Source organism: Ovis aries, chromosome 19 (assembly GCF_016772045.2).
Source record: "Ovis aries strain OAR_USU_Benz2616 breed Rambouillet chromosome 19, ARS-UI_Ramb_v3.0, whole genome shotgun sequence".
Lineage (NCBI taxonomy): Eukaryota > Metazoa > Chordata > Mammalia > Artiodactyla > Bovidae > Ovis > Ovis aries.
In genome coordinates this window covers 48,729,680-48,756,920 of record NC_056072.1, presented here as the reverse complement: position 1 = coordinate 48,756,920, position 27,241 = coordinate 48,729,680, and the positions used below count along the sequence as shown (strand labels likewise).

Sequence of the window (27,241 nt, the reverse complement as noted above, 5' to 3'; positions counted from 1 at the left end):
GCCTGCGAACTTAGTTCTCCCACACTATGTGGGAGTTTAGTCCTGCCAGGGATCAAACCTGTATTGGAACACAGAGCCTCAACCACTGGACCACCAGAAAATCCCCCTCTCTTCTTTTTATAAAACCACTAATCCTACCACGGAGAACCTACCTCCTACCTTAATTTAAAATCTAATTACCCTTCAAAGGCCCCACCTCCAAACACCATCACCTGAGGTTAGGGTTTCAACCAAGGAGGGGACACAAACATTCAGCCTACAACAGTGACCTGTGAAAACCTGCAAGATTACTTTTCTAGAATGGATAGATGAGCTGAAGAACAGCCAAGCAACTGGAGGAATGAGACTCCTGGCCTCAGCTCCGAGCCTCTGGGGGTGGGTCCATGCCCCTAACCAGGCCAGGCGATGAGAGAGCTGGCTGAGTCCTGGTCGCATCAGATAAAGCCACACACCCGGGCAGGCCCCCTGGGTAAGATGGAAGTCATATCCCCTGGGAACCACCACAAGTTTCCTTTCAGCTCAGGAAATGCCCTCATTCAGCTTTCCCAGCCCTGTTCCCCCAGGACAGCCTTCAGGGCCCTTCCATTGTCCACCAGATTCCCACGCCTGGAACTGCCTCCACCTCCTTTCCGTCCAGTAGTTTCCCCTCTACTTTGGGTCACGTTTCTCTCCCAATGCTTAACAAGACCCACCTTCCTTCTCATTTAGACTCAGAGCCACGGGGGGTTGGGGGGAGTCAACAAGGTCATTAGCTCAGCTTCTCCCTGCTGTGTGTGATTATGAGAACAAAGGATGATGGAATGTTCTGCAGAGCAGGGGTCCCTAACCTCTAGGATCTAATGCCTGATGATCTGAGGTGGAGGTGATATAATAGTAATAGAAATAAAGTGCACAACAAATGTAACGCTCTTGAATCATCTGGAACCCATCCCCCTGTATAGTCCCTGTCGGTGGAAAAATTTCCTTCCACAAAACGGGTCCCTGGTGCCAAAACTGTCGGGGAGCACCGCTGCAGGAGCGGAAGGATTCATCAACTGCTTACACAGGAAAAGTTCGTGTAAGCAAGGTTTCTAATAAAGATGCAAGTGTGGAAATGGATGATGTCATGGAAGCTCCCTGAGAATATTCGGAAGCCTAGGGCATTAAATGGGTTTCCCTAGTGGCTCAGATGGTAAAGACTCTGCCTGCAATGGAGGAGACCCAGGTTCGATCCCTGGTTCAGGAAGTTCTCTGGAGAACGGAATGGCAACCCACTCCAGTATTCTTGCCTGGAGAATTCCACGGGCAGAGGAGGCTGAAGGGCTACAGTCCATGGGGTCGCAAAGAGTTGGAGAGGACTAAGGGACTAACATTTTCACTTTCAGGGCATTAAATAATGTGTCCTTAGAGGGAAATGGGATAGCTGTAACTTAGAATCTTAGCAGGTAGAATTTCCTTACTTTTACATTTCTTCCCGTCAAGTTGTCCTATGTCTTGTGCCCAGACCTCGACTTGTCTAGCGCTCACTGATCCCTGATGGCCGGGAAGCACAAGGAGGCAACACCAGGGTGTGCAGATCCCTTCCCGCTGCCAGGTTCCTGAGCCTCTGCTTCTGAGGCAGGAGATAGACAGGCTCCAGGTTGGATATTTACAATCACCCAGCTCCTCTTTGAATTTCCTGAGGCGAGAGATAGGTGGGCTCCTGCTGAGGAATTTACTACCAGCCTCCTGTTTCCTCTCCAAAATGGAAGTGACCACAGAAACAGGGTAAATAGCCAGTCTTTGTGTCTTGTAAACATCTCAAGGGAATAATCATGACAAGGACAAAGAGAGGCAAGAACCCTGCCTGCGTAAAGGATAAGGGAGGCATTACACGTGCTCAGGATGGCTCCTTGGAGTCAAAAATCAGAGGATATTCCAGGCCGTAATGAGTCTTGCTCCTCCCAGAAGCCTTCACATTGAGATCCATCTTGGCTAAGGTGTATGTGCGCAAACCTCAGGTGAGGGTCCTGAGACAAACTGACCAGGGGGAGAGCGAGAAAGATGATTGGCCTGAGGGAAGACAAAGACCCGGAAAACCGCCCCCTTATAAAGGATTTAAACTTCAAAAAAGGCGAGACTCTCTCTCTCTGAGCTCACCTGTGTGCCTTTCCTTATGTACTTTTCTTTTCAATAAACTGTTTACTTTACCCTTTACCTTCTACCGCCTCACCTCATTCTTGACTAAGCAGGTGAAGACTAGGGACCCTAGCCTAACTGCTGGCTCTCTTGCAGAAACCAGTACTCGAGAAACGAAGCACCACATTTGGAGTGTTAGAGAACTCAGATTTATTATACTGGCGGGCCCAGAGGAGTTAACACTCCAACCTCTGAGCCCCGAACAAAGGGATTACAGAGTTTTTCTAGACAGACTGTAGTGGGCAACACTGGCTGTTAATAGGCTGGTTTAAACTAAGGGGTTTCGCGCGCACGGGTACAGTGGTCAAGATGGGGAGGGGGATGCCTGGCTTGGACAGGCATGATTAAGCAGATTTGCAGGGGCTGGACGATTTCAAAGAGCAGGACAAGGGTGAGTGAGATAAACTCCAGTTCCTAGTATTGCAAGTCCCCGCTTTTTGAGACTACGTGACCTACGTGATCTAGACTTTGCAAGGGGCAAGCTGAGTTACAGAGGCAGAAGGAGAAGGAGGTGATGTAAAATTTTAACTTTTCCTCTTCAGCTCCACCATGGTCCAGCGGTTAGGACTTCCAGACTGGGAAAGTAAGACCCTGCTTCCAGCAATGGCTCCCTGCTGCTTGCTGCAAACTGGCACTTACTGCTGCGTGCGTCCAAAATCAGCTCCACCACAGTTGCCTCTGAACCCCTTTCAGTGCACTGGCCCTGACTCAGAAGGGCCCTGACTCAGAAGGATCCGTCTCTGGATAGAGAGAGAAAAATCTCTCACAGTCCCAGTGAGAGGTTGTCCTCAGTGTAAGTACCTTACCTACAAATAACCACTGGGTGGCCAGCTAGGTCTCCCAAACTTGAAACACATTACCATAAATATTTGTAACAGCCTGCAGAGTAACTCTGGCCATTCTCACAGGCAGATGTGCAGTCTCTATAGGGGAGGGCACTTGCCCAGGATAACCCAAACAGCAGAGTTGGTGGTCCCCCCAGGTAATCTGATTCAAGGCCCATTTCTTCCCCAGCCTTGCAAAGCTGTATTGTGGGCAGTGTTAATGGTTGAGGACGTGCAGCAGTGTGGAGAAGAGGGCCAGCCACCAGCGTCCTTCCTGACCACAGGAGCCCAGTTCCTAGCACCCCTTGCAGGGCCCAGGCTAGTGGCTCTGCCCCTAGATGTGGTTGATGACAGCAGAACTTTCCCCTGCAAATTGAACTGAGCACCATAGACGCCTCTAGATTGACTTAAGTGGAGCCCAAGCATGCTCCTACCATAGCCCCCGTGCTTCACCTCCAAGATGCTCTTCTGAATCCTCAGAAGAACCAGGACTGGGAGCATGAGTGCATGGCCAGGAATGCAGAGGTCCTAGCTGGGGTCTGCCCCAGGGCAGACTCTGTTGGTCAGAGACAGGCAAATTGTGCTTCTCACATGCAAAATGTGGTGCCCTGGGCAGGGCCCTGACTTCTGCTCCCAGATGTGGCCAGAACAGTCTCAGAGCCACTCAGTGGCCCCCTTTCCCCCGCCCACAAGACTGCAGCCTAGGGGAATGACAGTTCTTGTTTTATTTTCTCCCCAAGTGTGGGTTAAGGAAGTGCTTGGGGCCATGCTAGCCTGCTCCTCCAGAAGCTGGACTGAATCAGGACCCTCATGGGGCCACAGATATGTGGGTCAGAGACCCTCCTCTGTCTTTCTTTTAGGCAGGCAGATAATAGGGGATGCCAGCCTCCAGCAGGAGCCCCTGTACCCAGGTCAGAAAGGAGAAGGTGGCCTAGACTTCTCTCCCAGCAATAGCCTGGAGGGAGGGGAAAAAGCAGCCTCCTGTCCTTACCAGGGATCCCCACAACCAGGCTGCAAGATTAGCCAAGTCTGCCTGAGTGCCAACCTTCCAGCCCAGAGGCCCTGAGCCCCTGAGCTGCCCCAAACTGGGCCCATGGCCAACTCAGCTGGGTTCTCTCTCCCAGCGCCCCAGAAACCAGCTCGAACCAAGAGGCCGCACGTGTCTCCTCTGCGCCTCAAAGGGCAGGTTTACTTGTAGGGATGGGAGACAGCCGGCCTGAGCAAAGCAGCTCAAGGACCCTGGGCCTAACAGGACCCATGACTCCTCACACACTTGTGGAGACACTGAACAGGCTCCCTCCAAACAATGGGCATCGAGGCTCCCAGCACTATCCCAAAGTCTACACAGAAATCTAGCACCAAAACTAGAAACACACACACATACTCCATCGTGGCTGCAACTCCCACATACATACAATCAGCTACGAGAGGCAGGAGCAGGAAAGAGAGGCCCCTCCTTTGTAGCCAGGTGACGGTTCTCACCGAGGTGTCCCTTTGATGCAGAACAGAGAGACTCAGCATGCACTCAAGGCAGAAACAGAAAGGGATGGGTTGTGAGCTCACCTTAGACTCTTCCCTAGCTCTCAGCCCGCTGCTGCCAGGATTCACCCACAGGCCTTCCTCTCCCCAGCCTGGACCAGCCTCCCCAGTGCAGCATAAACGTGGCCACCAGAAAGCGCAATCACCCCCTCTGAGCTTGCTGCACATCTTCCTGATCGCTTTAGGAATGAACATTCTGCAGGGTTACCACTTCTTAGGAATCTGGTGCCAGTCAGAAATGAAGCAGGCCTGCAGATTCCCTGCCTGCCCTTGAGGCACCCTAGGCCCTGCTGGTGAGGGAGATAGATCCTGAGGCCAGTTACAGAGGAATGCCCAGCTCAATAGGACTGGTAATTGAGGGAGGAGTTGAAAGGGTCAGGAGACCCAGTCTATTCTCTGGGAAGGACCAAGACCTCACTGTCTGAAAAAGATGACAGTGAAGACAACTGCCCTTAGCAGCTTCCCCCTAACCCTGCCAGCCTAAGCCCTGTGGGCCCTCCCCTTTTCTCCATGGCGATTACCGCCAATCACCTGTTGCTCCCCACCTTTGTTTTAGGCCCGGTGAATTCTCCCCTTTTCCCTCCCAATAGCACCTCCAATGAGCTCAGGGTTAGTTGTTGGCCCTCCAGCAGCATTTATTTATGTGTCTGCTCTATGCCAGGGGGCCAGACAGAGCGGTGGGATTGCAAAGGGAGGCAGGTTGGGGCATCCCAGGCAGAGAGGCAAAACGGGGGGTGGTGTGGGGAGAGGGGGGTGCGGGGAGTTGGGGGTGTGTGAGATTGTGGGGGTGGTGTTAAAGGAGTGCTGGGCAGTCACTCTGTGCTATTCGGCTGTCGTGGGGCCCCGGCAGAAGTTCCGGTTATAGAAGTGGCGGTTGTCCCTGGTCAGGGCCATGCCCAGGTTGGCCCAGAAGCTACCCTGGCCACTGGGCTGGTGGGGCCAGAGGAGGACGCTCTGGCGGCAGAGGCGCTGGCGCAGCCGCACGTAGCGGGACCGGTAGGCGGCGGGGCGCAGGATCACCAGCACCACGACATCCTTGCGGTCCTCCAACAGGCGCTGCTGGGCCAGCAGGAAGCTGGCGCGCAGGAGGCCACTGACCCGGTCCGTGTGGTCCAGCACGAACATGGTCTTACGGCTGCTGTAGACCGAGGCCCACAGATTCTCGAAGAGCGTCTTGCCAGGGAGCCAGTCTCGCTCCTCCAGGCAGAGGCGGAGCGCCCGGCGCCCGCGGCGCTCCTCCAGCTGCACGCGGAGCTCGTTGTACACCCAGTCGGCCACTGCACTCTGCGCCTTGTCGAAGACCACGAAGGCATCGTAGAGCAGGGTGTCCTCGCCCCGCTGCCGCCGCCGTCGGGGCAAATGGGCCAGACACAGGTGGAAGCAGTACCACAGGTCCCAGCCACAGAGGTGGTGCAGCATGGGCACCGCCAGGCCCAGCGCCACCATTAGCAGCGAGAAGCCAAAGCAGTCCAAGGAGAGGGTCTCATCCAGGCAGAGGCGCAGGTCCTGTGCGAAGATGCTGCGGCCCTGGAGCTGGCCCGGACTGCCACACGTGACGCGCCTGGACAGCCCAGGCACGGCCGCCTGCATCTCCAGCAGGAAGTCCACAAAGGCCGCCCCGCAGGCGCAGTGGAGCGGGTTGGCGCTCACGTCTAGGATTTTCAGGGTCTCTGTTAAGCGACCGAACCAGAAGGGATCCACTGTCTTCAGGGCGTTGGCGCTGAGGTTAAGCTCTTTCAGCCGGTTGGCAAGGACAAAGAAGCCAGGGGTCACAAAGCCGATGCTGTTGCTGCTCACGTCCAGCTTCTGGAGCCGGGTGCCAGGTGGCAGGCTGCCGTTGCTCAGGGCCTTCAGCTGGTTTCCCGCCAGATCCAGGGCTTCCAGCTGGGGCAGAACAGTCAGGCTGCTCCAGTTGAAGAAGGCCAGGTTATTGTCCCGGAGACGCAGCTGCCGCAGGCTCTTGGGCAGGTTGTCCAGGTGACGAGGCAGGAGGGTGTGCAGGTGGTTCTTGGACAGGTCCAGCTGGACCAGGTTCCTCAAGCCTTTGAAGAAGCAGAGATAGAGGTCTCCCTCGGCCCACATCTGGCTCAGGGAGTTGCCGCTGAAGTCCAGGGCGCGCAGCGAGGCGCTGCTGAGCTTCTGTGACACGCGGCTGTGGATGCCGTTGTGCGCAAGGCTGAGGTAGCGCAGGGACGGCAGCTGGGCCACGAAGCTGAGGTTGTGGCCCACGCCCTGCATGCTGAAGGGCTGGCTGTTGTAGCTGAGGTCCAGTGCCTCCAGCTGCGGCAGCTCCGTGAACGAGCGCCCATGGTACAGGTCCAGCTTGTTGTAGGACAGGTCGAGCACTCGCAGGCGGGTCAGCGGCACGAACTGCGAGCCATTAACCGCCTGCGAGATGCTGTTGTGGCTCAGGCGCAGGCACTGGAGGCGGGAGAGGCGGGTAAACATCTCCTGCTGGATCGTCACCAGGTTGTTCCGTGACAGGTCCAAGGTGAAGTTGAGGTTGCAGCTTGGCATGAAGTCCTTTGCGCTGACGGCGGCCAGCGGGCCTGGAGCGAGGCCCCTGGGCCACTGCCAGACTTCCACCCCGCTGTCCACCTCCCCGAGGGCGGCCACCGGCCTCGCAGCTCCGCTGATGCGGTTGTCCGACAGGTCCACGAAGAGCAGGCTCGGGAAGGCCCCAAAGATGCTGAGCTCGGCCTGGTTGATGAAGTTCAGCTGCAGACTCAGACTCTGGAGCTTGGGCAGCTGGGTCAGCGGCCGGAGCGTGGTGTTGGTGAGGGAGCGGAAGAAGATGCCGTGCATGTCCAGCTTCTCCAGGGACACCAGGCCCCCAAAGGAGGGTGCCAGTTGCAGGTGGGCGAAGGACACCTTCTTGTGGTAATTGAAGGACAGGTTGAGTCTGCGCAGCTGGGTCAGGTTCCTGAAGATGGTGGTCTTGGTGATGTAGTCATAGAGGAAGTTCTCACTCAGGTCGAGCACTTGGAGCCTGCCCAGGCCGCGGAACCAGTCTTTCTCTAGTTTGTAGAGAGAACTGTCCTTCAACACCAGGCCTTCGAGGCGGCTCAGGTGGCTGAAGGTGTCAGGGTGCAGCTTGGGGAAGTTCTTTGGGCACTCCCTGCAGGGGTTGCGGGCGTGGTCGCAGCGGCGGCAGTTCCCGCCCACATCAAGCACACGCAGGGCAGTCAGATTGGCCAGGTCCTCGGGTGCCAGGGTGATGATGTGGTTGTAGGACAGCAGCAGGGTGTCCAGGCTGGGGGGCAGGCGGCGGGGCACCTCCGTGAGGTTGTTGTACTTGAGCGACAGGTGCGTGAGGTTGCCCAGGCCAAGGAGGGCGCCTGGGGCCACCTCCACGGCCTGCTGGCAGGGGTTCTTATAGTAGCAGTTGCCGTCCATGTACAGAAAGCGCAGGGCGTGCAGGCCGGTGAAGTGGGTGGGGCCTAGCACCAGGATGCTGGTGCGGCTCAGCGACAGGGATACGAGAGAACTGGGCAGGGCAGGCACGGTCGTGATGCCATTGTAGCTCAGGTTCAGCTCCTCCAGGGTGGGCACAGCCAGGAAGGTGTTGGGCTCGATGGTCATGCGGCAGGGGAAGTGCATGGGGCTGAGGCCGGCCGGCGGGCAGTTCCACTTGAGGTTGAGGACCCGCAGGTTGGACAGGTGGACGAAGTCAGAGTCGTGCAAGTGGTGGATGCGGTTGGAGATTAAGGAGAGGCTGGTGACATTGGCCCGGGGGGCTCCGGCCGAAAAGCGCGGCACAGACTTCAGGAACAGCCAGTTGCAGTTCACCTTACCCCGGGGCTGGAGCTCACAGGGCAGGAAGGCAGGCAGGGTGCCCTGGGCCAGGGCTGCTGCCAGCGCCGCCGCCTGCACCAGGAGAGAAAGGGGGTGCGGGGCACAGTAGGGGCCCTGCAAGGTGGGCACCGGGTGAGGACACGGCCCCAGCTCCACCTCCGCTGCCCCACCTCCCTGGGGGTTTCCCAGGAGGGCTTCCACCTCCGTCTCTCCCAGCCTTCCAGGGAGGTTCCTGTTTCTCTCTCCAGTGCCCATCACATCTCCAAGCCCATGGGGAACTTGGACTCAGATCTGAGACCCAGCCTTTGACTCAGAGAAAGGAATCAGAGCTCATCCTGAGACCTGCAATCTAGACTCGTGATGGAGGCTTTCACTCAAAACCAAACCCTAGCTGGACAGGAGAGCCAGGTTGGTGGTCAACAGCCCCCCCCCAAGCTCACCCTCGCTTCCCCCTTCCATTCCTCAGAGGTCATTTCTCTTCTCTCCCAAGCAGAGAGGCATCTTCCCTTCCCTCCAGCACCCCTGAAAACCTCCCTCTGCTCTCTGTCAGGCTCCCCCCAACCACTCCTGCTCCACTTGGCCAAGAGGTGGAAATGAAGGTCTCCTGCTGGGGTTCAGGCTGGCCACTGCCCAGGGCCTTGGCCAGGATGGCTACTGCCTAGCTCTTTCATGCTCTGCCCACCTTACCCAGCCCAGGCACTCAAACTGCTGTGGGTCAGAACGAATTGGAGGGAAGGTTGGGCAGCAAAGGGCAGAGAGGGCACAGCCCTGGCGTCCCCCTGGCTTACAGCTCAGCAGCAGCACCACCAGTGAGCCCAGCACCACCAGTGAGCCCGGCACCACCACCAAGAGCAGCCCTTAGCCCCAGCCTCCTCACCCAAGCAGCGAGTTTGGGTCTCATGGCTCATGACTTCAGGGCTCAGTGAATTTCCCCAGAGCCACCTGGGTGACTGTCCCTTTCACCTACCTTTGTCTGTAGCTCCCAAGCCCGTGTTTCTCCCCATCACTTCCTCCCCACCTTGTCCCCTTCCCTGGGGGCCGAGGGCTGCTATCCTACCATGGCAGGGAATGCGGCTTCTCCAGAGGGTCTGGCGGGCAAGTTGGGCGGCAGCTGCAGGGAAGGATGCTTGGCGCTCACTTCCCGTGCCGACGGCTCGGAGAGCAGAGGAAGTGAGAATTTTGTAATAACCTGGTAGCCCCCTTCCTCCCTGCGCTCATGGCAGGGGTGGGGTGTAGGGGACATAATGAGTCAGAGAGGCCATTTGCATAGTCAGGTGGCAGATGGCTCCGTCACCCCTTCCTCTTTCTACTCCCCGCCCCCCACCCCAGTCTGTCTGAACCATCTGTCACACCCCACGTGGGCCTCACACCTGTCCTCTGGGAAGTCTGGGGAGAGGTGAAGGCCCAGAGCTCAGTCTAAGGTTGGCAAGAGATTGGAATTAGGAGCAGTGTCAGACCTGGTGGGGTATGCCTCAGCCTTCTCAACCCCTGCCCCCCCAGGCCGGCAGCTCCCTCACTGCCCTTTCCTGCCCTGAGATACGAGTCCTAGAGCTCTGTGTGTCATGCCGGGCCTGGCATATGGGACGGGGGCAGCACTGGCCTTGCCCAGGGTCATCTGCCCCTGCCACAGCGGCGGCTTCCTCCAGGAGCAGGCCCTCCTCTGCATTCCCAGGGCACCATCAGAGCACAAACCCCACCAATGGATCAGCTGAGACCTCCTGGCCCGTCCTCCCGAGGCTCCCCCCACAATCCTTCTGACCCAGGTGATTGCAACAGATCACTCAGGCCCCAAGCCGCAGGATGCCCCAGGACCCTCAGCAAGTCCTGCTGGCTCCATGTTCAGAATGTGCCCATTTTCCACCCTGCCCCCACTTCCACATCCGCCAGCCTGGTCTGAGCTGCCGTCTCCCGCCAGCCTGGTCTGAGCTGCCGTCTCCTCCTGCCTAGACCAGAGCAGTTGTCACATCCTCAGGATTGTCCTGCTTCTGCTCTCAAGGTCCACAGTTTGTTCTTATTAGGCCCCTAAGTCACATTAGGTTCCCCCTCTGCTCAGACCCCTCCATGGCCCTTTCTGGGGCCAGAGCCACAGTCCACACAATAGCCAGCAGGGTCCTATGCTATCTGCCTGCCCCTTGCTCCCTGCCCAGTCTCCAGACACACTGGCCTCCTGGCTGTGGCTCGAACACACGCATGTACTTCTCCTGCCCCAGGGCCTTTGAATGTACTGTTCCCTGTGTCTTGAAGCTCTTTTTCCAGATAATTCACACGGCCCTCTCCCTCACCACCCTTACCTCTCTCGTCACATATTACCCTTTCAATGAGGCCTTCTCTGATCTTCTTATAAAGCCCCTACCCCAGATGGAGCACTCCTGAGCTTTTACCTAATTTGTTAACATTTTTGTTTTGTTTGCAAATAAAGAGTTTATATGAAGTTAGAAATTGCAATTCTGGAGACACAGATTTGGGTAAAATGAAAGGGTGTTTCAGGGAAGAGAAAGAGTTCAGGGGATCATAAAGGCAAAAGCCATAAGGTTGTTAAAGTTGTCTGTAGGTGCTCAACACTTGCTGAGTTCATGGGTCTCCACAGTCAGCTCTGGGCAGCACAGAGTGTTTCTGAGAGATGGCTAAGTGAATGAGGGAATGAATGAACAAACAGCATTTCTGGCGAGACGGGCAGGGCTGGACATCTGCTACCCCTGCTTCTCTGTGTGCACCTCTGGGCGGGTGTCACGGCAGACAGGCTCTGAGCTGCTGGGCACCCAGCTGGTGCACAGGCCCGGGGGTTTGACAGCATGGGAACAATGGTGTTGTCTTCCTGCCCACTTGAGAACCAGTGTTTGAGGTGGGAAAGATCAGTCTGCCTTCTGTGGGTTCTGGCTTGGATTCCAGCTCCACTCCCTACAATTCTACGCACTTCAGTAGAGGCAGAGAAAGGCCCCAGGGATGGAACACTGCCCTGAGTCCCAGCCCAAGAGGCACTTTCCAGAAAAAGGACAGTGCCCATCCAGCAAGTGAATCCATCATCGGCCCCATCCGTCCCCAACCCTGCACTCTTCCCATCTGGGATAGCAGGGGTCTTCTACACACTTCTCAGAGGCAGAAAATGAAGTTCTGGCTGCTGCTGAATCCCAAGCCCAAGGGAGATTCCCCCAGAGTCCCCGGGACCAGAAACCTAGGCCCTTTGGGACAAGAGAAGTACCCAAGGTACTCAAGAGGGGGCCAATGAGCTGACAGCGAAGCCTGCACATGCGCACACGGACACAGCTCTTCCACATACCTGCAGCCAGGCGGGCTGGGGTCCACCCCGCAGGCCCGCAGGCCCCTTCCACACTGTGTGTGTGTGGCTCCACCCCGCAGGCCCGCAGGCCCCTTCCACATTGTGTGTGTGTGGTGGGGAGGGGCAGGTCTATGCCCAGGGCCTCCCCATACCCAGGGCCAGAGGTAGTCCCTCAGGGCCAAACTCAGCTGTTGATTTAAAAATATTTTATTCTTTAAAAAATACAGCATTCAACCATCTTGTCCTGCGGTGACCCTCTGCCCCAGCCCCGAATGACCTCACCCCTTGTGGCCAAAGGGTTCTGGGCCATGCTGGGGCCTTAGTCTTAGTTCCCCTAGGGGCTTGGTTCATGCCAGTCCCCCGACGCAGCCCCTTGAACCAGCCGAGCAGGGTCCCCAGATGCCCTGGGCACAGGGATGAGAGGCAGGGACAGCAGTGGGGGAGGGTCACAAAATGCCAGCCCAGGGGCCCTCGGAAGCTGCAAGGATGTTCAGTTACCAGCCCTCCTACCCATAGGAGGCAACCCCCGCCCCAGAGCCCGGCTGCAAGGAGGGAGGTGGCCGTGGGGGTGGTGGTGGGGGGCAGCCCCACAGTTCCACACGCCAGCAGGGCTCAGGTCCTGCCACCTAGCTGTCGTCCCCGTTCTCGCCGGGGCCACGGATGAGGCGCTTGTGGCCCCGCTTGCCCTCGGGGCCCCTGGGCTTAGCGAAGGCCCGCTTGGCGAGGTGCTGCTTGGGGTGCACCTCGTCGTAGAGGAAGTCAGCCGTCAGCTCCGCCCCATCACCAATCTCGATCTGTCCAGGGCAAGGCATGGTTGGTCACTCCGAGGGTGCAGGGCCCTGACATGCACCACCCTCGGTCACCCCCACTCCTGGAGCACCTCTTGGATCTCTTGCTCTCTAGCCCTGGCGTGTCCTCCCAGATGCCCACATGAAATGCCAACCCCAGGAGCACAGAGCTGGGGGCCTGCTGGTGGAAGGCCTTGTCACTTTCCACCTGCCTTCCAAACTCAGGGAAAGGAGAGACACAGGTGTCACAGCTGGGGCTTGTCAAGGCCACCAGCGACACACACAACCCCTTGGGCCTCAGTCTCCCCCTCCATCCAACAGGGCAACAATGCCCCCTGCTCTGCCACAGTCTTGGGATGCTGTCGTCCCACGTAGGGGTGGTGACAGGGCCCAAGGGGACAGCACCCACCTTCTTGGCGACCTCCAGCTGGAAGTCCTGCTCCACGGAGTCGAGGAGGCGGCTCTTGCAGCTGGAGTAGAGCATGCGCTCCTTGATGCTGCACTTGTAGCCGGGCATGGAGTAGATGAACACTGCGGGGGCGGGGAGGCGGGCTGAGGCGGGCCCGGCGCTCCTGCCGCCCCCACAGCCCCCGCAGGCGCCCACCCGGCCGTGCGCCCGTGCGGCTCCTGTGCAGCCGCGTGAGAAGTGGAAGGCCCACCACGGCCACTCACCCACAGACTCCAGGGGGTCACCCTCGTGGGTGTGCTTGTAGAGGAAGAAGTGGTAGCGGGCGGCGTCTCGGGGCACTCGGGACGGCAGCTGGGCCACGTCCGTGGGCTCCGTGTGCACCAGCTCGATGGTCTCCCGCTCCAGGTCCAGCTTCTGCCGAGGGGCAGCGGGAGATGTGAGGGCACCGTGCGGGCGAGGGCCCAGGCCCACCCTCCCTGACGAGAATTCCCTGAGGTGGGAAGCTGCGGACAGCTCCTCTCCTGGGGCTCCCCTCATCCCACTCCGAAGAGGCCACTCCTGAGCCCAGGCCTAACTCTGCCCCTTTGAACGCTCTGCTAGAGAAGGAAGTCCCACCAAGGATGATGGACAGGTCAGGGGTGAAGGCCTTGACCTCAGGGAGGCAGCATCCCTGGGCCAACCCATCCTCATGGTGGAAGAGCCACTCTGTTTGAAAGGCGGAAGGCTGGACCACTGAGGCCACTGGCTGGGGAAAGGCGGGTGATCAGCGGGGCTGCAGAGGGAGTCTGGGACAGGAAGGGGCTCGGGCTGAGGGGGGAGCTAAGGGTGACGTGTGCATGCAGCATGGAGGGTGGAATGAGGGACAGTGTGTCAGGCGTCTCTGCCGGTGAGTGGGGCCCGGGCTGGGCAGGGAACAGACTGCAGCCACTACACACAGCGACTGTAGCAGACAGGCAGGCAGGGGGGCAGCTGAAGTGAGCTCACGCGTGGGAGCGGGAGCAGGTGGGGTACAGTGTACCCCAAGTGTGCGCCTGGGGCAGGGAACCGGCACCCACCAGCTGGATGTAGTTGATTGCCTTCTGTCTGAGCTGCTGAAGTGCCCGTTGGGCCTGCGGCTGCAGGGGGAAGGCCAGACCCTGCAAGGTCTGGTGTTTGCTCTCCACGCTGATCTCTGTCTTCACCTGGGGACAGGTGAACAGTGAGCGAGGCCCTCTCCTGCCCACACCAGGGGGTAGCCACTTGGGGAGTGCAGGCTCAGCCAGTGGGGCCTGACTTGACCTGGAGGCCTTGGGCTGGGACTTCTGCCCGGTGTGCCCACCTCGTTAATACGGATCTGCTGGAGTTCTCTTTCAGCCGAGGTCAGTGGGGCAGGTGCTGCACAGGACGACAGGTGCTTCTGGTACCCGGCAAAGGAGAGGTCATCCTGACCAGTGGATGCAGAGGCGTAAGTGAACACCTTAGGATGGGCTGGCAGAAGCCCATTGAGCACCCCAGACTCTAGGGGTGCTCAAAGCAGACCTAGGACTCTCCCAGCCCTCCCTACTCATCCCCTGGCACCTACTTGCTCTGTAACCTGGCATAACACCCCACCTTCTGTGGACCCGTGACCCTAGTCTTGTAGGGTCCTGGTCTGGGGTGGTAGGGTAGGGGGGTGCAGCTACCTTCACAGTCCCGAACAGCTCATCCTTGATGTGGCCGCCTCCAAACTCCTTCTTCACTGTGGCCCGTGTGGCTGCATACAGCATCTTCAGCCGCACCTGAAGGGCAGGCGCCAAGCCATGAGACTTCTCTCCAGGCAGGGCTGCCTGTCCAGGAGCAGGCAGGAGCCTCTGGGTAGGGACCAGGTCTCCTCATTGTGCCCACGCACCCAGCAGAGGGCGTAGCACGAAGGTGAGGCTGCAGTAGGGTGGTCTGGACAGCAGAGGGAACCCTCACCCAGCGCAACCTTTGCCTCTCAGAGCCAGGCTGACCTGGCTGGGAGGCTGAGATGCCAGGCTCCAAGTGCAGGACCTTGTCCCTCCCTCATTCATACTCCCTCGAGCAGGATCTGACATCTCCCCCTTTAGATTCCCCAGGGCAGTGCCATGTTATGTTGATCAGAACCAGCTTCCCCCCTGCTCCGATCCCGAGGCTGGGCAGGAGTTCTGAAGACTCACGGGGGAATTATCAGGTGACCAGGCGAGGAAGAGCCACTCAAAGCCCTGGGCATTCTGCGAGTCCAGGCGGTAGAGCAGGTAGCAAGGCTGTTGGGCATCCAGCAGCGGCAGCACGGCCCCGTCATAGTCCTGGTCCCAGCAGCCCACCAGCTCTCGAAAGGCGCCCAGCACGAGCTGTTCTGGGGGCAGAGGCCAGGTGAGCCAAGGAGTAGCCATGTCCCACAGCCACCTCTCACCGTGGGCTTGGCCCCTGGAGGTAACTCAGACCCACTGACCACCCTCCCTGCCTTCCCCTGAAGTCTGTGACTCAGTCAGTGTGAGTGAATGAATGAATGAATGAATGAGGGCGCAGAGCTGCCAGCCCGAGGCTGCTCCCTCTACACACACACACACACACACACACACACACACACACACACACACACACACACGTGGCCTTGAGAACATGCCAACAGATGACCCAGCACAGACAACCGCACCAAGACACGCAGCCCTGTACCCACAGCCACCAACAACACGTCCCCTTACAGATACCCACGGCCCTCACCCCACTGGAATATACCCAGTGGACGGCCCCACTGTGCCTCTGGCCCCCTCCTCCCTCAGCCTGGGGCTCCAGCAGACCCCCTGGCACACCCTTCTCAGAACGAACATGCTGTCGGAAATACTGTCCCAGCCTCAGGTCACAGGGATCTGCAGGCAGAAAGGCTTGTGGGAAAGAGGGAGGCAGGGGCTCCCACCAGACACTGCAGAAACAGGTACCCTGCTGCCCTCCACCTGCTCTAGTCCCCTTCCCCAAAAGTAACCAATCAAGAGTAGCCAACCTCTTAACACCTAGGGCTGACCAGTCCCGCCGCCTTCCTGGCTGGCGCAGAGTGGCTGAATGGACACACGCTCGACCCACCAACCCCCACCAGGAGTCTTAGTGTGGAACCAAACACCAGCCCGTATGCACAGGCCCAGGCTGGAGGAAGAACTGGGGTAAGTGGACAACTACCACCTAGCCTGAGGGTACCAGCACCCGAGCACCAAGCCCTCCTGATGGGGGCAAAGGGCTGGCTATCCAAGAGCGCCTACAAGCCGGGCCTGCCAACCCATCCACCTCCCTCTGGCCTTGGCCTCCTCACCTATCCTCCCAGAACTCAGATAGATCAAGGCTGAAAACCAGCAGCCACGGGCTGACCAAGGCTGGGGAAGGTGGGGGGCGGGCGGGGGCGGAGGTGGCTGGCCAACAGCACTGCCAAAATTGTTTCATTTGTTGCCAACATTTTTCAAACTGGAAAATCTGATGTAACAAGTGGAATTCCTGGCTTTTCTAGAAAAATCAGGAAGATCAAGCCACACTCAGATACGCTGCCGGCAGGAGGCCTGGACCCTCTGGGGCTCCCAGGTGGCCAACAGCAGGTTGCAGATAAGGGCCCACTGAGAGACTCCTCCTGCTCAATGTCTCAGGGATGTTCTGTCTGGGAGGTGACAGGGAAGGCTGAGGTCTGGGGTCCATGAGTTCCTCTCTCTGGAGGGGTGCAGGGGGCTGACCTACGCCAATATCCCCAACCCGGCCTCTGAGGGCATCTGAATTTGGGGACCCTGGACACCATCCAATAGAGCTCTAGCTCTAAAGCCTGGGTGGATTCTCAGTCTGGGCAGACCCAGCTTTGACCCAATTCAGCATGTGAAAAGTCAGCTGGACACCAAGCCCATTCAGGAGGCACCCAGAAGGGCCCACTACTGCATGGCTATCAAGAAGGGCTGGAAGGATTTGTGGGGGCCTGGCCCATTCCCAGTTCTAGAGTCTGTACCCCTCACCTCCAGGGACAGTCCTGTACCCCAGGACTTCTCTACCCAGAGCTCCCCAAGCCTCAGTCTAATCCTCTGCCTCCCCAAACTCCCTCCCCACTTTAGGCCTCAGCTCAAGCTCACTCACACCCCAAGCCCTATACCTCTAGCACCACCCCTATGGAAGCCTCAGATGCCCCAGGTTCAAGTCATGGCCCAGCCAAACCTGGAATTCCTTGGTCCTGCTCTGAAAGAGACCGACACAAGTCCCTTCTCCCCACAGTGAGGGCACTTCCCCTGGATAGGGCTCCGGCTTCTCCTTAGGACTCTTCCCCAGCCAGCGGCCAAGTGAGGCCAGACCTGTCCACCACCCAGGGAGGTGAACGGCACTAGACACCGAGGGCAGTGCCTGGCCTTACTCATCCCCTGCGACCCTACAGAGCCTCTGGAAAGGCTCGGCAGGACCCTTGGGCAGGGCTCTCCTTGCTATGTCCCCAGCTCCTGTGTAACAGGCGTAAGGACCATGCCCACCACCGAGGCTCTCCTATAAGGCACCTCTCATTTCCAGATGGGAAACTGAGGTCCTGAGGGGCTGAAGGACAATGTTCCCCCCACCTCCCAGAGAAGCAGTAGGGTCCAGCCACCAGCCTGTCCCCTCGCCCGCAGAAAGCACTCACCGTCTTCAATGACAACTTTGATGAGTCGCACAGAGCCAGCCCGCGCCTTAGCAAAGAACTCCTTCAGCTCTTCGGTGGCTACGAGAACAAGAAACATGGTGGGCGCTGAGCAGGCACAGGGAACAGTGTGGGCAGGGACACGCTCGGGGCTTGCTCTGTCCTGGGGGTCTGGTGGCGGAGCTGGGAACCAGATTAAATACGGGCCCCCATGTGACTGGGAACCTGAGACGGCCGCTGAACGCAAGCTCCCAAATTTAGCCAGCAGAGGTGGCAGGCAGGCAGCCTGCTGGCTGGGACGGCTGTTGACAGGGCACATGGAGATGAGACAGCCCACCCGGGAATGGGATAGGCCAAGCCAGCCAGAATGAACAGCTCCCACCTGTTCCCTGCACCCCCAAGAAGGCCCAGCCCAGGGCTAGCCTGGGACACACCCAGCATCCTCATATCCACAGACAAAATTACAGGAGCCCCCAACATACATTGACCACTATGTCTATTCACACACACACACACACACACACACGGATGCAGTCCCCAGGTTGCTAATAAATTCAGACACAGGCAAATGCAGAGCATGGCTAACAAATATGTGCAGGCAAGTGGCTGTACACAGAAACACAGAGGTACACACTGCTGTGCACACGCGCGTGCGCGCGTGCCCTGCACACACACACACACACACACACACACACGCCCAGCCCCATTCCCCCAGCTAGGCTGCCTAACGCTGGGAGGTCCTCTGGCTCAATCCGGCCAGGGGGTGATAAACCTCTACCCCCAGGCAGCCAGGAAGAGGAGTGACTCTCAGGGACTCTCCAAAACAGACCCTGACTGTGGTCCCTGAGCCACAGAGCCAAACGGTGACAGCCAATGACCAGGAACACAGCTGCAGAGGATCATGGTCAGAGCTAGGGGAATGTGGAAATCATAGATCCACTGGTGGTTCAGATGGGGCAGCAAAGGTCCAAGTTAGGAAGGACCTCCTTGGGTCTCCAGAGGGCTGCACAGGGCCAGGCCAGCATGACCTTGGGGCTGCCCAGGGGTCAGGAGAATTGTGTGGGAACACAGCTGGAGGGTTGAGGTCAGAGAATATTTATAGGGCCCGACTGGCAGCTCGAGGATGGGTGCGGGGGGGCCTTTAGGAAAACAAACTCTGGTCATGTCCTCAGGTGCCCATCATGCAGGGTGACCGTGAGCATGATTCACAGGGCAGTGCTGTGTACCACCCTCCAAGGCCACAGGGTGGGTGGAATTGCAGCTAGGCCAGGCAGGCCCTTGGGGTTGACAGCAGCATGGTATGGAGACATAGCCCCACTGAGCCAGGACAGATCTGCCCCTCAGTGGACTCCAGGCCTGAGGTTCCACCAGATGTAAGTGACCTCTGACCTCACTGAACCTCAAACTCCTCTATAAGATGGAGTTAATACGTCCCACAGCATTAGCCTGTCCTAATAACAATTATTCATTTTTATTACTGCAATGACAGCAGGGCAGGCTATTACCTGCTCAGACCTCCCCCAAGGGAGAGGCTGACACACCCCTTCTAGTGTTACCAGGACAAAGTGACACCCCAGTAGCGGAAGACATACCGCCCTCCATGTCTCCTCAGCCACCATCAATAATCCAGAGGCCAGGCCTGGGACACCTGAGCCTCTCTCATCAAAGATTCATGCCCCCCACCTGCACCCCTGCTGCCTTGCCTCCCACCCTGTCTCAGTCAGCCTCAGGTTACAGCCCTCTCCTGCCTGCTGTGAGGCAGCGGATCGGGACTGGCACCCAGGCATCCAGGGTGATCTCTCCTGCCACCTCCCCAGGCCAGAAATGGGAAGGGGTGGGCTGCTCCCAGGCGGAAGGAGGGCTGCCAGATTTCCCTAGCCAGGCTGATCTCAGCATAAGGGAAATGAGGGAGTGAAGGAGGGCCCAGGCCACAGGACCAGTCAGCCCAGCATGGGGCGGTGGAGCCCTAACCTCTAATCCCCTCCCAGTTGGAGGCAGCAGCAGTGATCAAAGGGGAAGGAAGGGGCAGGTCTGGTGAGGGGTTGTTCCCTTCCGTGGGGCTGAGTCATGAAGCCGCCCCTCCAGCTCTTCTTGGAGAGCCCTGGCCCAGACCCAGGCTCCTGCTTTTTCTGGTCCTATGGGGCGTGGCCAGGGAAACCCTGTCAGGGCCAGCCACCAAGCGGCCACAACCGCAAGCAGAGATCCAGGTGGTCAGGCTGGTCGATGGTGATGGCCCTGGGCAGGGGATCCTGGTGTGGTGGGAGGAATGGCTGAGGCCCAGACCAGCAGGCTTCTGGGCAAGCAGCCTGGGCCTTTCCCACAGGCCAGGCAGCCCTCCCAGGCCAGGGACACAGGGGCACACTGAGGTCCAGATAGTCAGGACACCTGGCTCCCGGCCACTGCTTCTTCCCTGTCCTGTCGAAGGAGGAATCGGACCCTTGCAGGAGGAGGAGGATGCCCTGCGCTCTGGGGTGGAGGACCTGGCCTGGAATCTCTAGGTCAGAACCTTCTTCCTTGCCTCCAGCCTGGAGCTGGGACCTTCCAACCCTAACTGGGGCAGACTCAGGAGATCAGAATGGAAAATAGCAGAGAGATCAGAGGTCAAGGTCAGACTGGCAATTCTCCACATCCCCACTTAGAAAACACCTGTCCCAAGTTTTTGCCAGCCTAGTTTGTGAGGGTCTGGGGAGGGGCCAAAAGGTCAGGACCCCCTCCTCACACAGACACAGCCAATAGGAATCATATGGTGCCTCCATTGACTCGAATGAACACTGCAAGGCACCCAAATTGTGCACATGCACACAGACACCCCCAGACATGTGCACACAGTCACGAAACACTGATCATGATGATTCCATCATCATCTGAAGATGATTCCAGCCGACAGCGTCCAACCAGCCGTTAGTGCTGTGCACTCGATGTACACAAGCAGTCAGATCCAGATGTGCATAAACAGGGCTGTACCCACAAGACAAGTGCACATGCGTGCACACTTCCTCAGATGTGAACATCCGGGTACACCCACCCTGCGTGCTAAAAGATGGGCACACACAGGCACTTCCACCCCCAGATGGGAACACAGCCGCTTCCACCCCAGCTGCGTGCCTACATGTACACGCACCCTCAACTATGCACAGTAAGCCCGCATCCCACCAAGAAATGACCACCCCAGGCGACCCGCGGCTGCAAAAGAAAACAGGAAGCTTCCCCAGGCTGATGCCGGGAGAGGAAAGAGGGGCCCGACAGCCAGGGAGGGGCCGCAGCCGCGAGCAGAGACCCTCGGCCCCCTGTCCGTTCGCCATCCGTCCTCACCGTGGATGCCGGTCTGATGCGCCATGACTCCGTGACCCGCTCCGCCCGCGCCCTCGGAGCCCTCGGCTTGGCCCCGGCCCGGCTTGGCTCGCTTGCACTCGAAGGAGAGGAAGGAGGAGGATGTGGTGGCGGCCGCCCAGACTCGCGCAGCTTCCCGGGCGGTGCCGCAGGACCCGCCCCCAGAGCGCCCCGCCCCTGACGGGCGAGGGGCGGAGACTCTGGGCCGCGCGTGCGCATAGTGGGCGCTTGGTTCCGGGTGGGCCTAAGACGGGGAATGGATCGGATTGTACGCGCGCTTGCGCGTGCCGTTTGTGACCAAAAACAGGTCCAGCGTGTGGCTGAGCGCGTGTGTCTGTGCACCCTGATCCTAGTGCCCTGGTGCTGGGGCGTGCCCGTGAGTCCCCGCCAGGTGGGTTTGCAGGTGGGGGATCGGCACTTACCCCAATTTGTGGCCTTGAAGGGGGTGGAGGCGTGTGTTTGAGTGGCATCCCTTTCCTCTGAGATGTCTCTTGAGCACCTCCTGTGGGGCCTGGGCTCCTCGAGGCGTCTCGACCCGCCGGCCCTGCCCTAGCAGTGGGAGCCCAGACAGACCCTCTACTGGGCAGTCAGCAAATGAACGGAGTCTGTGGCCGTGAGGACCCTGTGCAGAGAGTAAGGGACCCTCAGGAGGAGGTGAAATTTGAGTGGAGACATGGAGGAAAGCCTGGTAGAGCAAGGGAAAAGTGTTGCGAGAAGAGGAAATTGCATGTGCAAAGAGGGTCCGAGTTTGGTGAGTCTGAGAAACTTCCCAACTCCTAATCAACTTCTGACTCCATAGCCAGGAGCATTGCCTTCTCTGGCATCAGCCCCTGCCTGCTGGTTACCAACAGAATGTATCTTCCAGGCCACTGTGATTGAGTCAGGGTGAGCACATGATTGGACAGTCTGTCCAATCAGAGCCTGTACTGGGACTTTGGTTGGGAAGGTTAGAAAGGCTTTTGCTGAGAGTTGGTGATGGACTATGTGGCCTGCCTGGTTGATACCTCAGCTTGAGCTCCCTGCCCCCTGTCCCTACCCCACCCTAACTAGGCAGCATTGAGCCCTCCTCTGTGTGCCCCACACCCTGGGTTTCTCCAGCACACACAAAACTGAAAGGTTTTTCTTATTCACCTTCCTGTGCACACCCCGAGGACTGGGGCTGTGCAGTGAGCTCACCATGACCACTTCAGCACTTATTATGGAACATAAAAACCACGTGTAACAGTGAAACCAGCCCTTGGGAGAACAGTTCATAGGCAAGTGCCCCCAACTCAGATCTGTCACAGCCCAGTGAGGCCAGCAACACCGAGACTCTGGTTATATCAGCTCTCAGACCTGCCTCCCTCCACAAGAACACTTGGCAGTTCCACAGAACCATAAGAACCTCAACCTCTCGGAAACAGGAATTAACCAAGAAAACAGATTAAAAAAAAAAAAAAAAGAATACGCTTCTGTTCCCTATTAAAATGTCCCATCACTAGATGAACTACATGGCTGTCTTAACATCAAGGTCTCCCCTGCTACCTGGTTGGCCCCACCTGCATCGTTTTCTCTGTTTTTATCACTACCTAACATTTACTTGCTTATTGCTTTATTGTCTTCCTCCCACCGGTAGTTAAGTTTTTGCCCTTGCTGTATCCCCAACACTGCTCTGTTCCCAACAGTGCCCAGGATTAGCAGGTCCCCAATAATATTTACCCCCCCAAAAAAATATCTGAATGAACTGTGAATCTGTGTTTTGCACAGTTACTATGGCAGGGCACATTTACTTAATACTCATGACAGTCCTACAGGGTAGGTGTTACTGTCTCCTTACACATGTAGAATCTGAGGTTTGGAGAAATGAAGTGATTTGATCCAAGTCATAAGGCAGTGAGTGTTCCCCAAGAACCTAAGTTTCCTTTACTCACGAAATTAGGACAAAGGATGAGAAATCCTTCTGGGCAGTGGCCCTCACCGCCTCCATCACTGTCTCACACCTGAGTGAAAAGGGTTGAACCAGAGAAAGGAACTTCCTGAGAGAATGGGATTGTGGCCCTGTCCTACTCAGTTTCAGAGCCTATGATGCAAGCCAGGAGCCCAGGGACCAGTGGAGCATCCAAACAGACTCCATCTCTAGCTGAGATCTGGTTTCAGGCAGAAAGATGAGAAAGCTGCACACAGCTCCTCAGATGAGCCCAGGGATTATCAGGGTGTCCAGGAATAGGTTGGTTGCTCCTTTCTTGCCGATGTTTCTCAACACATAGTAGCCATTGAAATTATTTGAATGTATTTTTTTTCAGGTGGGTCGATTCAAAAAAAAATTTTTTTTTAAAGTGAACTATTAATATAAAGGACTTCCCTGGTAGCTCAGGCAGTAAAGAATCTGCCTGCAATGCAGAAGACCCGGGTTTGATCCATGGGTCAGGAAGATCCCCTGGAAAAGGAAATGGCAACCCACTCCAGTATTCTTACCTGGGAAATCCCATGGACAGAGGAGCCTGGCAGGTTACTGTCCATGGGGTCACAAAGAGTTGGACACAACTGAGCGACTAACACACATTAATAGAAAATTACTGAAACAAAGGGAGGAGATTGTAAAATCTTGGAATGGAGAAGTCCTCCTGGTTATGTTACCAAACCCAGAATCCATACGAGAAAGAAACAAAAAAATCATTTACATTAAAAATAAAAATTCTATTATGGCTGATTTGAGTTGTATGTATGGCAGAAACCAATACAACATGGTAATAATTTTTTAAAAAGGAAGAAAAGTCTATATAGAAAAACCCACAATCAAAAACACAAACATAACACTGTTCAGTTCAGTCACTCAGATGTGTCCAACTCTTTTCGACCCCGTGAATCACAGCACACCAGGCCTCCCTGTCCATCACCAACTCCCGGAGTTACCCAAACTCATGTCCATCAAGTCGGTGATGCCATCCAGCCATCTCATCCTCTGTCATCCCCTTCTGCTCCTGCCCCCAATCCCTCCCAGCATCAGGGTCTTTTCCAATGAGTCAACTCTTTGCACAAGGTGGCCAAAGTATTGGAGTTTCAGCTTCAGCATCAGTCCTTCCAATGAACACCCAGGACTGATCTCCTTTAGAATGGACTGGTTAGATCTCCTTGCAGTCCAAGGGACTCTCAAGAGTCTTCTCCAACACCACAGTTCAAAAGCATCAATTCTGCACTCAGCTTTCTTCACAGTCCAATTCTCACATCCATACATGACCACTGGAAAAACCATAGCCTTGACTAGACAGACCTTTGTGGGCAAAGTAATATCTCTGCTTTTTAATATGCTTTGTAGATTTGTCATAACTTTCCTTCCAAGGAGTAAGCGTCTTTTAATTTCATGGCTGCAGTCACCATCTGCAGTGATTTTGACACTGTTTCCCATCTATTTCCCATGAAGTGATGGGACTGGATGCCATGATCTTAGTTTTCTGAATGTTGAGTTTTAAGCCAACTTTTTCACTCTCCTCTTTCACTTTCATCAAGAAGCTTTTTAGTTCCTCTTCACTTTCTGCCATAAGGGTGGTGTCATCTGCATATCTGAGGTTATTGATATTTCTCCCGGCAATCTTGATTCCAGCTTGTGCTTCTTCCAGCCCAGCGTTTCTCATGATGTACTCTGCATATAAGTTAAATAAGCAGGGTGACAATATACAGGGGCGGCGGCTGAGAGGAGCTACCCCATGCCCAAGGTCAGGGGCGGTGGCCGGAGTTGCTACTCCATGTCCAAGGAGCGGCGGCTGTGCAGGTGCAGGAGGGCTGAGAGGAGCTGCTCCATATTTAAGGTCAGGAGGGGTGACCTCATCCAAGGTAGGAGTAGCGGCTGCACTTTGCTGGAGCAGCTGTGAAGAGATATCCCACGTCCAGGGTAAGAGAAACCCAAGTGAGACAGTAGGCGTTGTGAGAGGACATCAGAAGGCAGACACACTGAAACCATAATCATAGAAAACTAGCCAATCTGATCACACGGACCACAGCCTTGTCTAACTCAATGAAACTAAGCCATGCCGTGTGGGGCCACCCAAGACGGGCGGGTCATGGTGGAGAGGTCTGACAGAATGTGGTCCACTGGAGAAGAGAATGGCAAACCACCTCAGTATTCTTGCATTCTCAGTATGAACAGTTTGAAAAGGCAAAATGAGAGGACACTGAAAGAGGAGCTCCCCAGTTGGTCAGTAGGTGCCCAACATGGTACAGATCAGTGGAGAAGTAACTCCAGAAAGAATGAAGGGATGGAGCCAAAGCCAAAACAACACCCAGCTGTGGATGTGACTGGTGATAGAAGCAAGGTCTGATGCTGTAAAGAGCAATATTGCATAGGAACCTGGAATGTTAGGTCCATGAATCAAGGCAAATTGGAAGTGGTCAAACAGGAGATGGCAAGAGTGAACGTCGACATTCTAGGAATCAGCGAACTAAAATGGACTGGAATGGGTGAATTTAACTCAGATGACCATTTTATCTACTACTGCGGGCAGGAATCCCTCAGAAGAAATGGAGTAGCCATCATGGTCAACAGAAGAGTCCGAAATGCAGTACTTGGATGTACTCTCAAAAATGACAGAATGATCTCTGTTCGTTTCCAAGGCAAACCATTCACTATCACATAAAATTGTAACTGGCTACAAACAATATACTTGCAAACCATTTCAAAATAAAGAGTTGATTTCTTTTATATATAAAGAACTGTCATAAATCAATAAGAAAAAGACCAATGGCTCAGTAAGAAGACTGGGCACAGGATACAAAAAGACCATCTATAGGAAATGAACTGCAAATAATGTCTCTCAAATCTGAAAAGTTGCTTATCCTCTCCGGTTAAGTGAAAGTCAAACTAGACTTGCATATTTTTTACTTATAGATAAAAATTAAAGGTATGTCTGTTCAGTTGCTCAATCGTGTTGAGCTCTTTGAGACCCCATGGACTGTAGCCCAGCAAGCTCCTCTGTCCATGGAATTTTCCAGACAAGAATACTGGAGTGGGTTGTCATGCCCTCCTCCAGAGGATCTTCCCAGTCCAGGGATGGAACCCACAACTCCTGCATCTCCTGCACTGGCAAATGAATTCTTTACCATTAGCGCCACCTGGAAAGCCCTTAGGTAAAAATTTAAAACTTTATTAAAAAACTGCAATGGTCAAAGGATGGGGAAATAGGCTGATTGATGCCACCTTCATGTAGGACAATATCTACAAATTATTAGATGTATTCCCTCTCCCCCTTTTTCTTTTAAATTGTGAAATTCACATAACATAAAATTAGCCATTTTATACTGAGCCTGTGCACCACAGCTAGAGAGTCCACGCACTGCAGTGGAAGATCCCACATGCTACAACTGAGACTCAAGTGAAGCCAAATTAACTAATGAAAACAAACAAACACTACAGGGGTTTCCTTGGTGGCTCAGTGGTTAATGAATCCACTTGCCAGTGCATGGGACATGGGTTTGATCCCTGCTCTGGGAAGATTCTCACATGTTACAGGGCAGCTGAGCCTGAGTGCCACAACTCCTGAATACCACACCACCACACCACCACACCACCACCCGCCGCCTAGAGTCTGTGCTCTGAAACAGGAGAAGCCACTGCAATGTGAAGCCTACAATGAACAGTAGCCCCCGCTCGCCACAACTAGTAAAAGCCTGAGCACAGCAACAAAGACCCAGTGCAGCCCCAAATAATTCTATTTTAAAAAAGAGTTCATATGCCACAACTAAGTCCAGCACAATGAAATGAATAATGCCTTAAAAGATTAACCATTTTAAACTGAACAATTCAGGACATTCACCAAGTTGTGCAACCACCACCTCTATCTAATTCCAAAACATTATTTATCAGTCCAAAATAAAACTTTATATTCATTAAGCAGTTACTTCCAATTCTCCCCTACTCTCAGCCCCCGGCAACCATCAGTCTCCTCTCTTTTTCTATGGATTTACTTACTTTGTTGTTCAGTCGCTCAGTTGTGTCTGACTCTTTGGTGACCCCATAGACTGCATGCAGCACGCCAGCCTTCCCTGTCCTTCACTATATCCTGGAGTTTGCTCAGACTCATGTCCGTTGTGTTGGTGATGCCATCCAACCATCTTAGAAACATAAAATATGTGACCTTTCGTGTCCAGCTTCTTAATATAATGTTTTGGAGGTTCATCCTCCTTGTACAATGTATCAGCATTTCATTCTTTTTCATGGCCGAATAGTATTCCGCTGTGCATTCGTGCTACAGTTTGTCCACCCATTCATCCAGTTGATGAACACTTGGGTTGTTTCCATCTTTTGGCTATTATGAATAGTGTTGTTGTGAACAAGGAATGCCTTGATGCCACAATTCTGTTAGTAGGAACTGATCCTACCAATATGCCCACACAAAAAAACTTGTAAAGCAAAAAGAAAATTATGCAAATGTTCACACTGGGGGACTAGCTACATAAAGTCTGCATGTTTGCAGAGACTGCTCGGTAGCCCTCACAAGGAACAAGGCAGCTCTTCAAGAACTGATGCAAGAAAAGATAAAGGTA

The 27,241-nt window shown here is 55.6% G+C and overlaps 2 protein-coding genes across 4 annotated transcripts; both read right to left on the bottom strand.

Annotated features, from left to right (window-relative positions):
* Positions 1–2,283: 2,283 nt before the first annotated feature.
* On the bottom strand, positions 2,284–11,741 carry TLR9 (toll like receptor 9). Of its 3 annotated transcripts, none has more exons than XM_042235733.2 (2): positions 9,373–11,741; positions 2,284–8,387 (listed from the first exon to the last, which is right to left on the bottom strand). In XM_042235733.2, the coding sequence occupies exons 1-2, from the start codon at positions 9,556–9,558 to the stop codon at positions 5,343–5,345; spliced, it is 3,231 nt and encodes a 1,076-aa protein (XP_042091667.1). In that variant the 5' UTR covers positions 9,559–11,741; the 3' UTR covers positions 2,284–5,342.
* Positions 11,742–11,783: 42 nt separating this feature from the next.
* Positions 11,784–20,863, bottom strand: TWF2 (twinfilin actin binding protein 2). Its single transcript, XM_027957562.3, has 9 exons — positions 20,708–20,863; positions 17,399–17,476; positions 14,946–15,124; positions 14,451–14,546; positions 14,108–14,212; positions 13,845–13,970; positions 13,053–13,203; positions 12,790–12,911; positions 11,784–12,386 (listed from the first exon to the last, which is right to left on the bottom strand). Exons 1-9 carry the CDS (start codon positions 20,730–20,732, stop codon positions 12,219–12,221), a joined length of 1,050 nt encoding a protein of 349 aa, XP_027813363.1. The 5' UTR covers positions 20,733–20,863; the 3' UTR covers positions 11,784–12,218.
* Between the last annotated feature and the right edge of the window lie 6,378 nt (positions 20,864–27,241).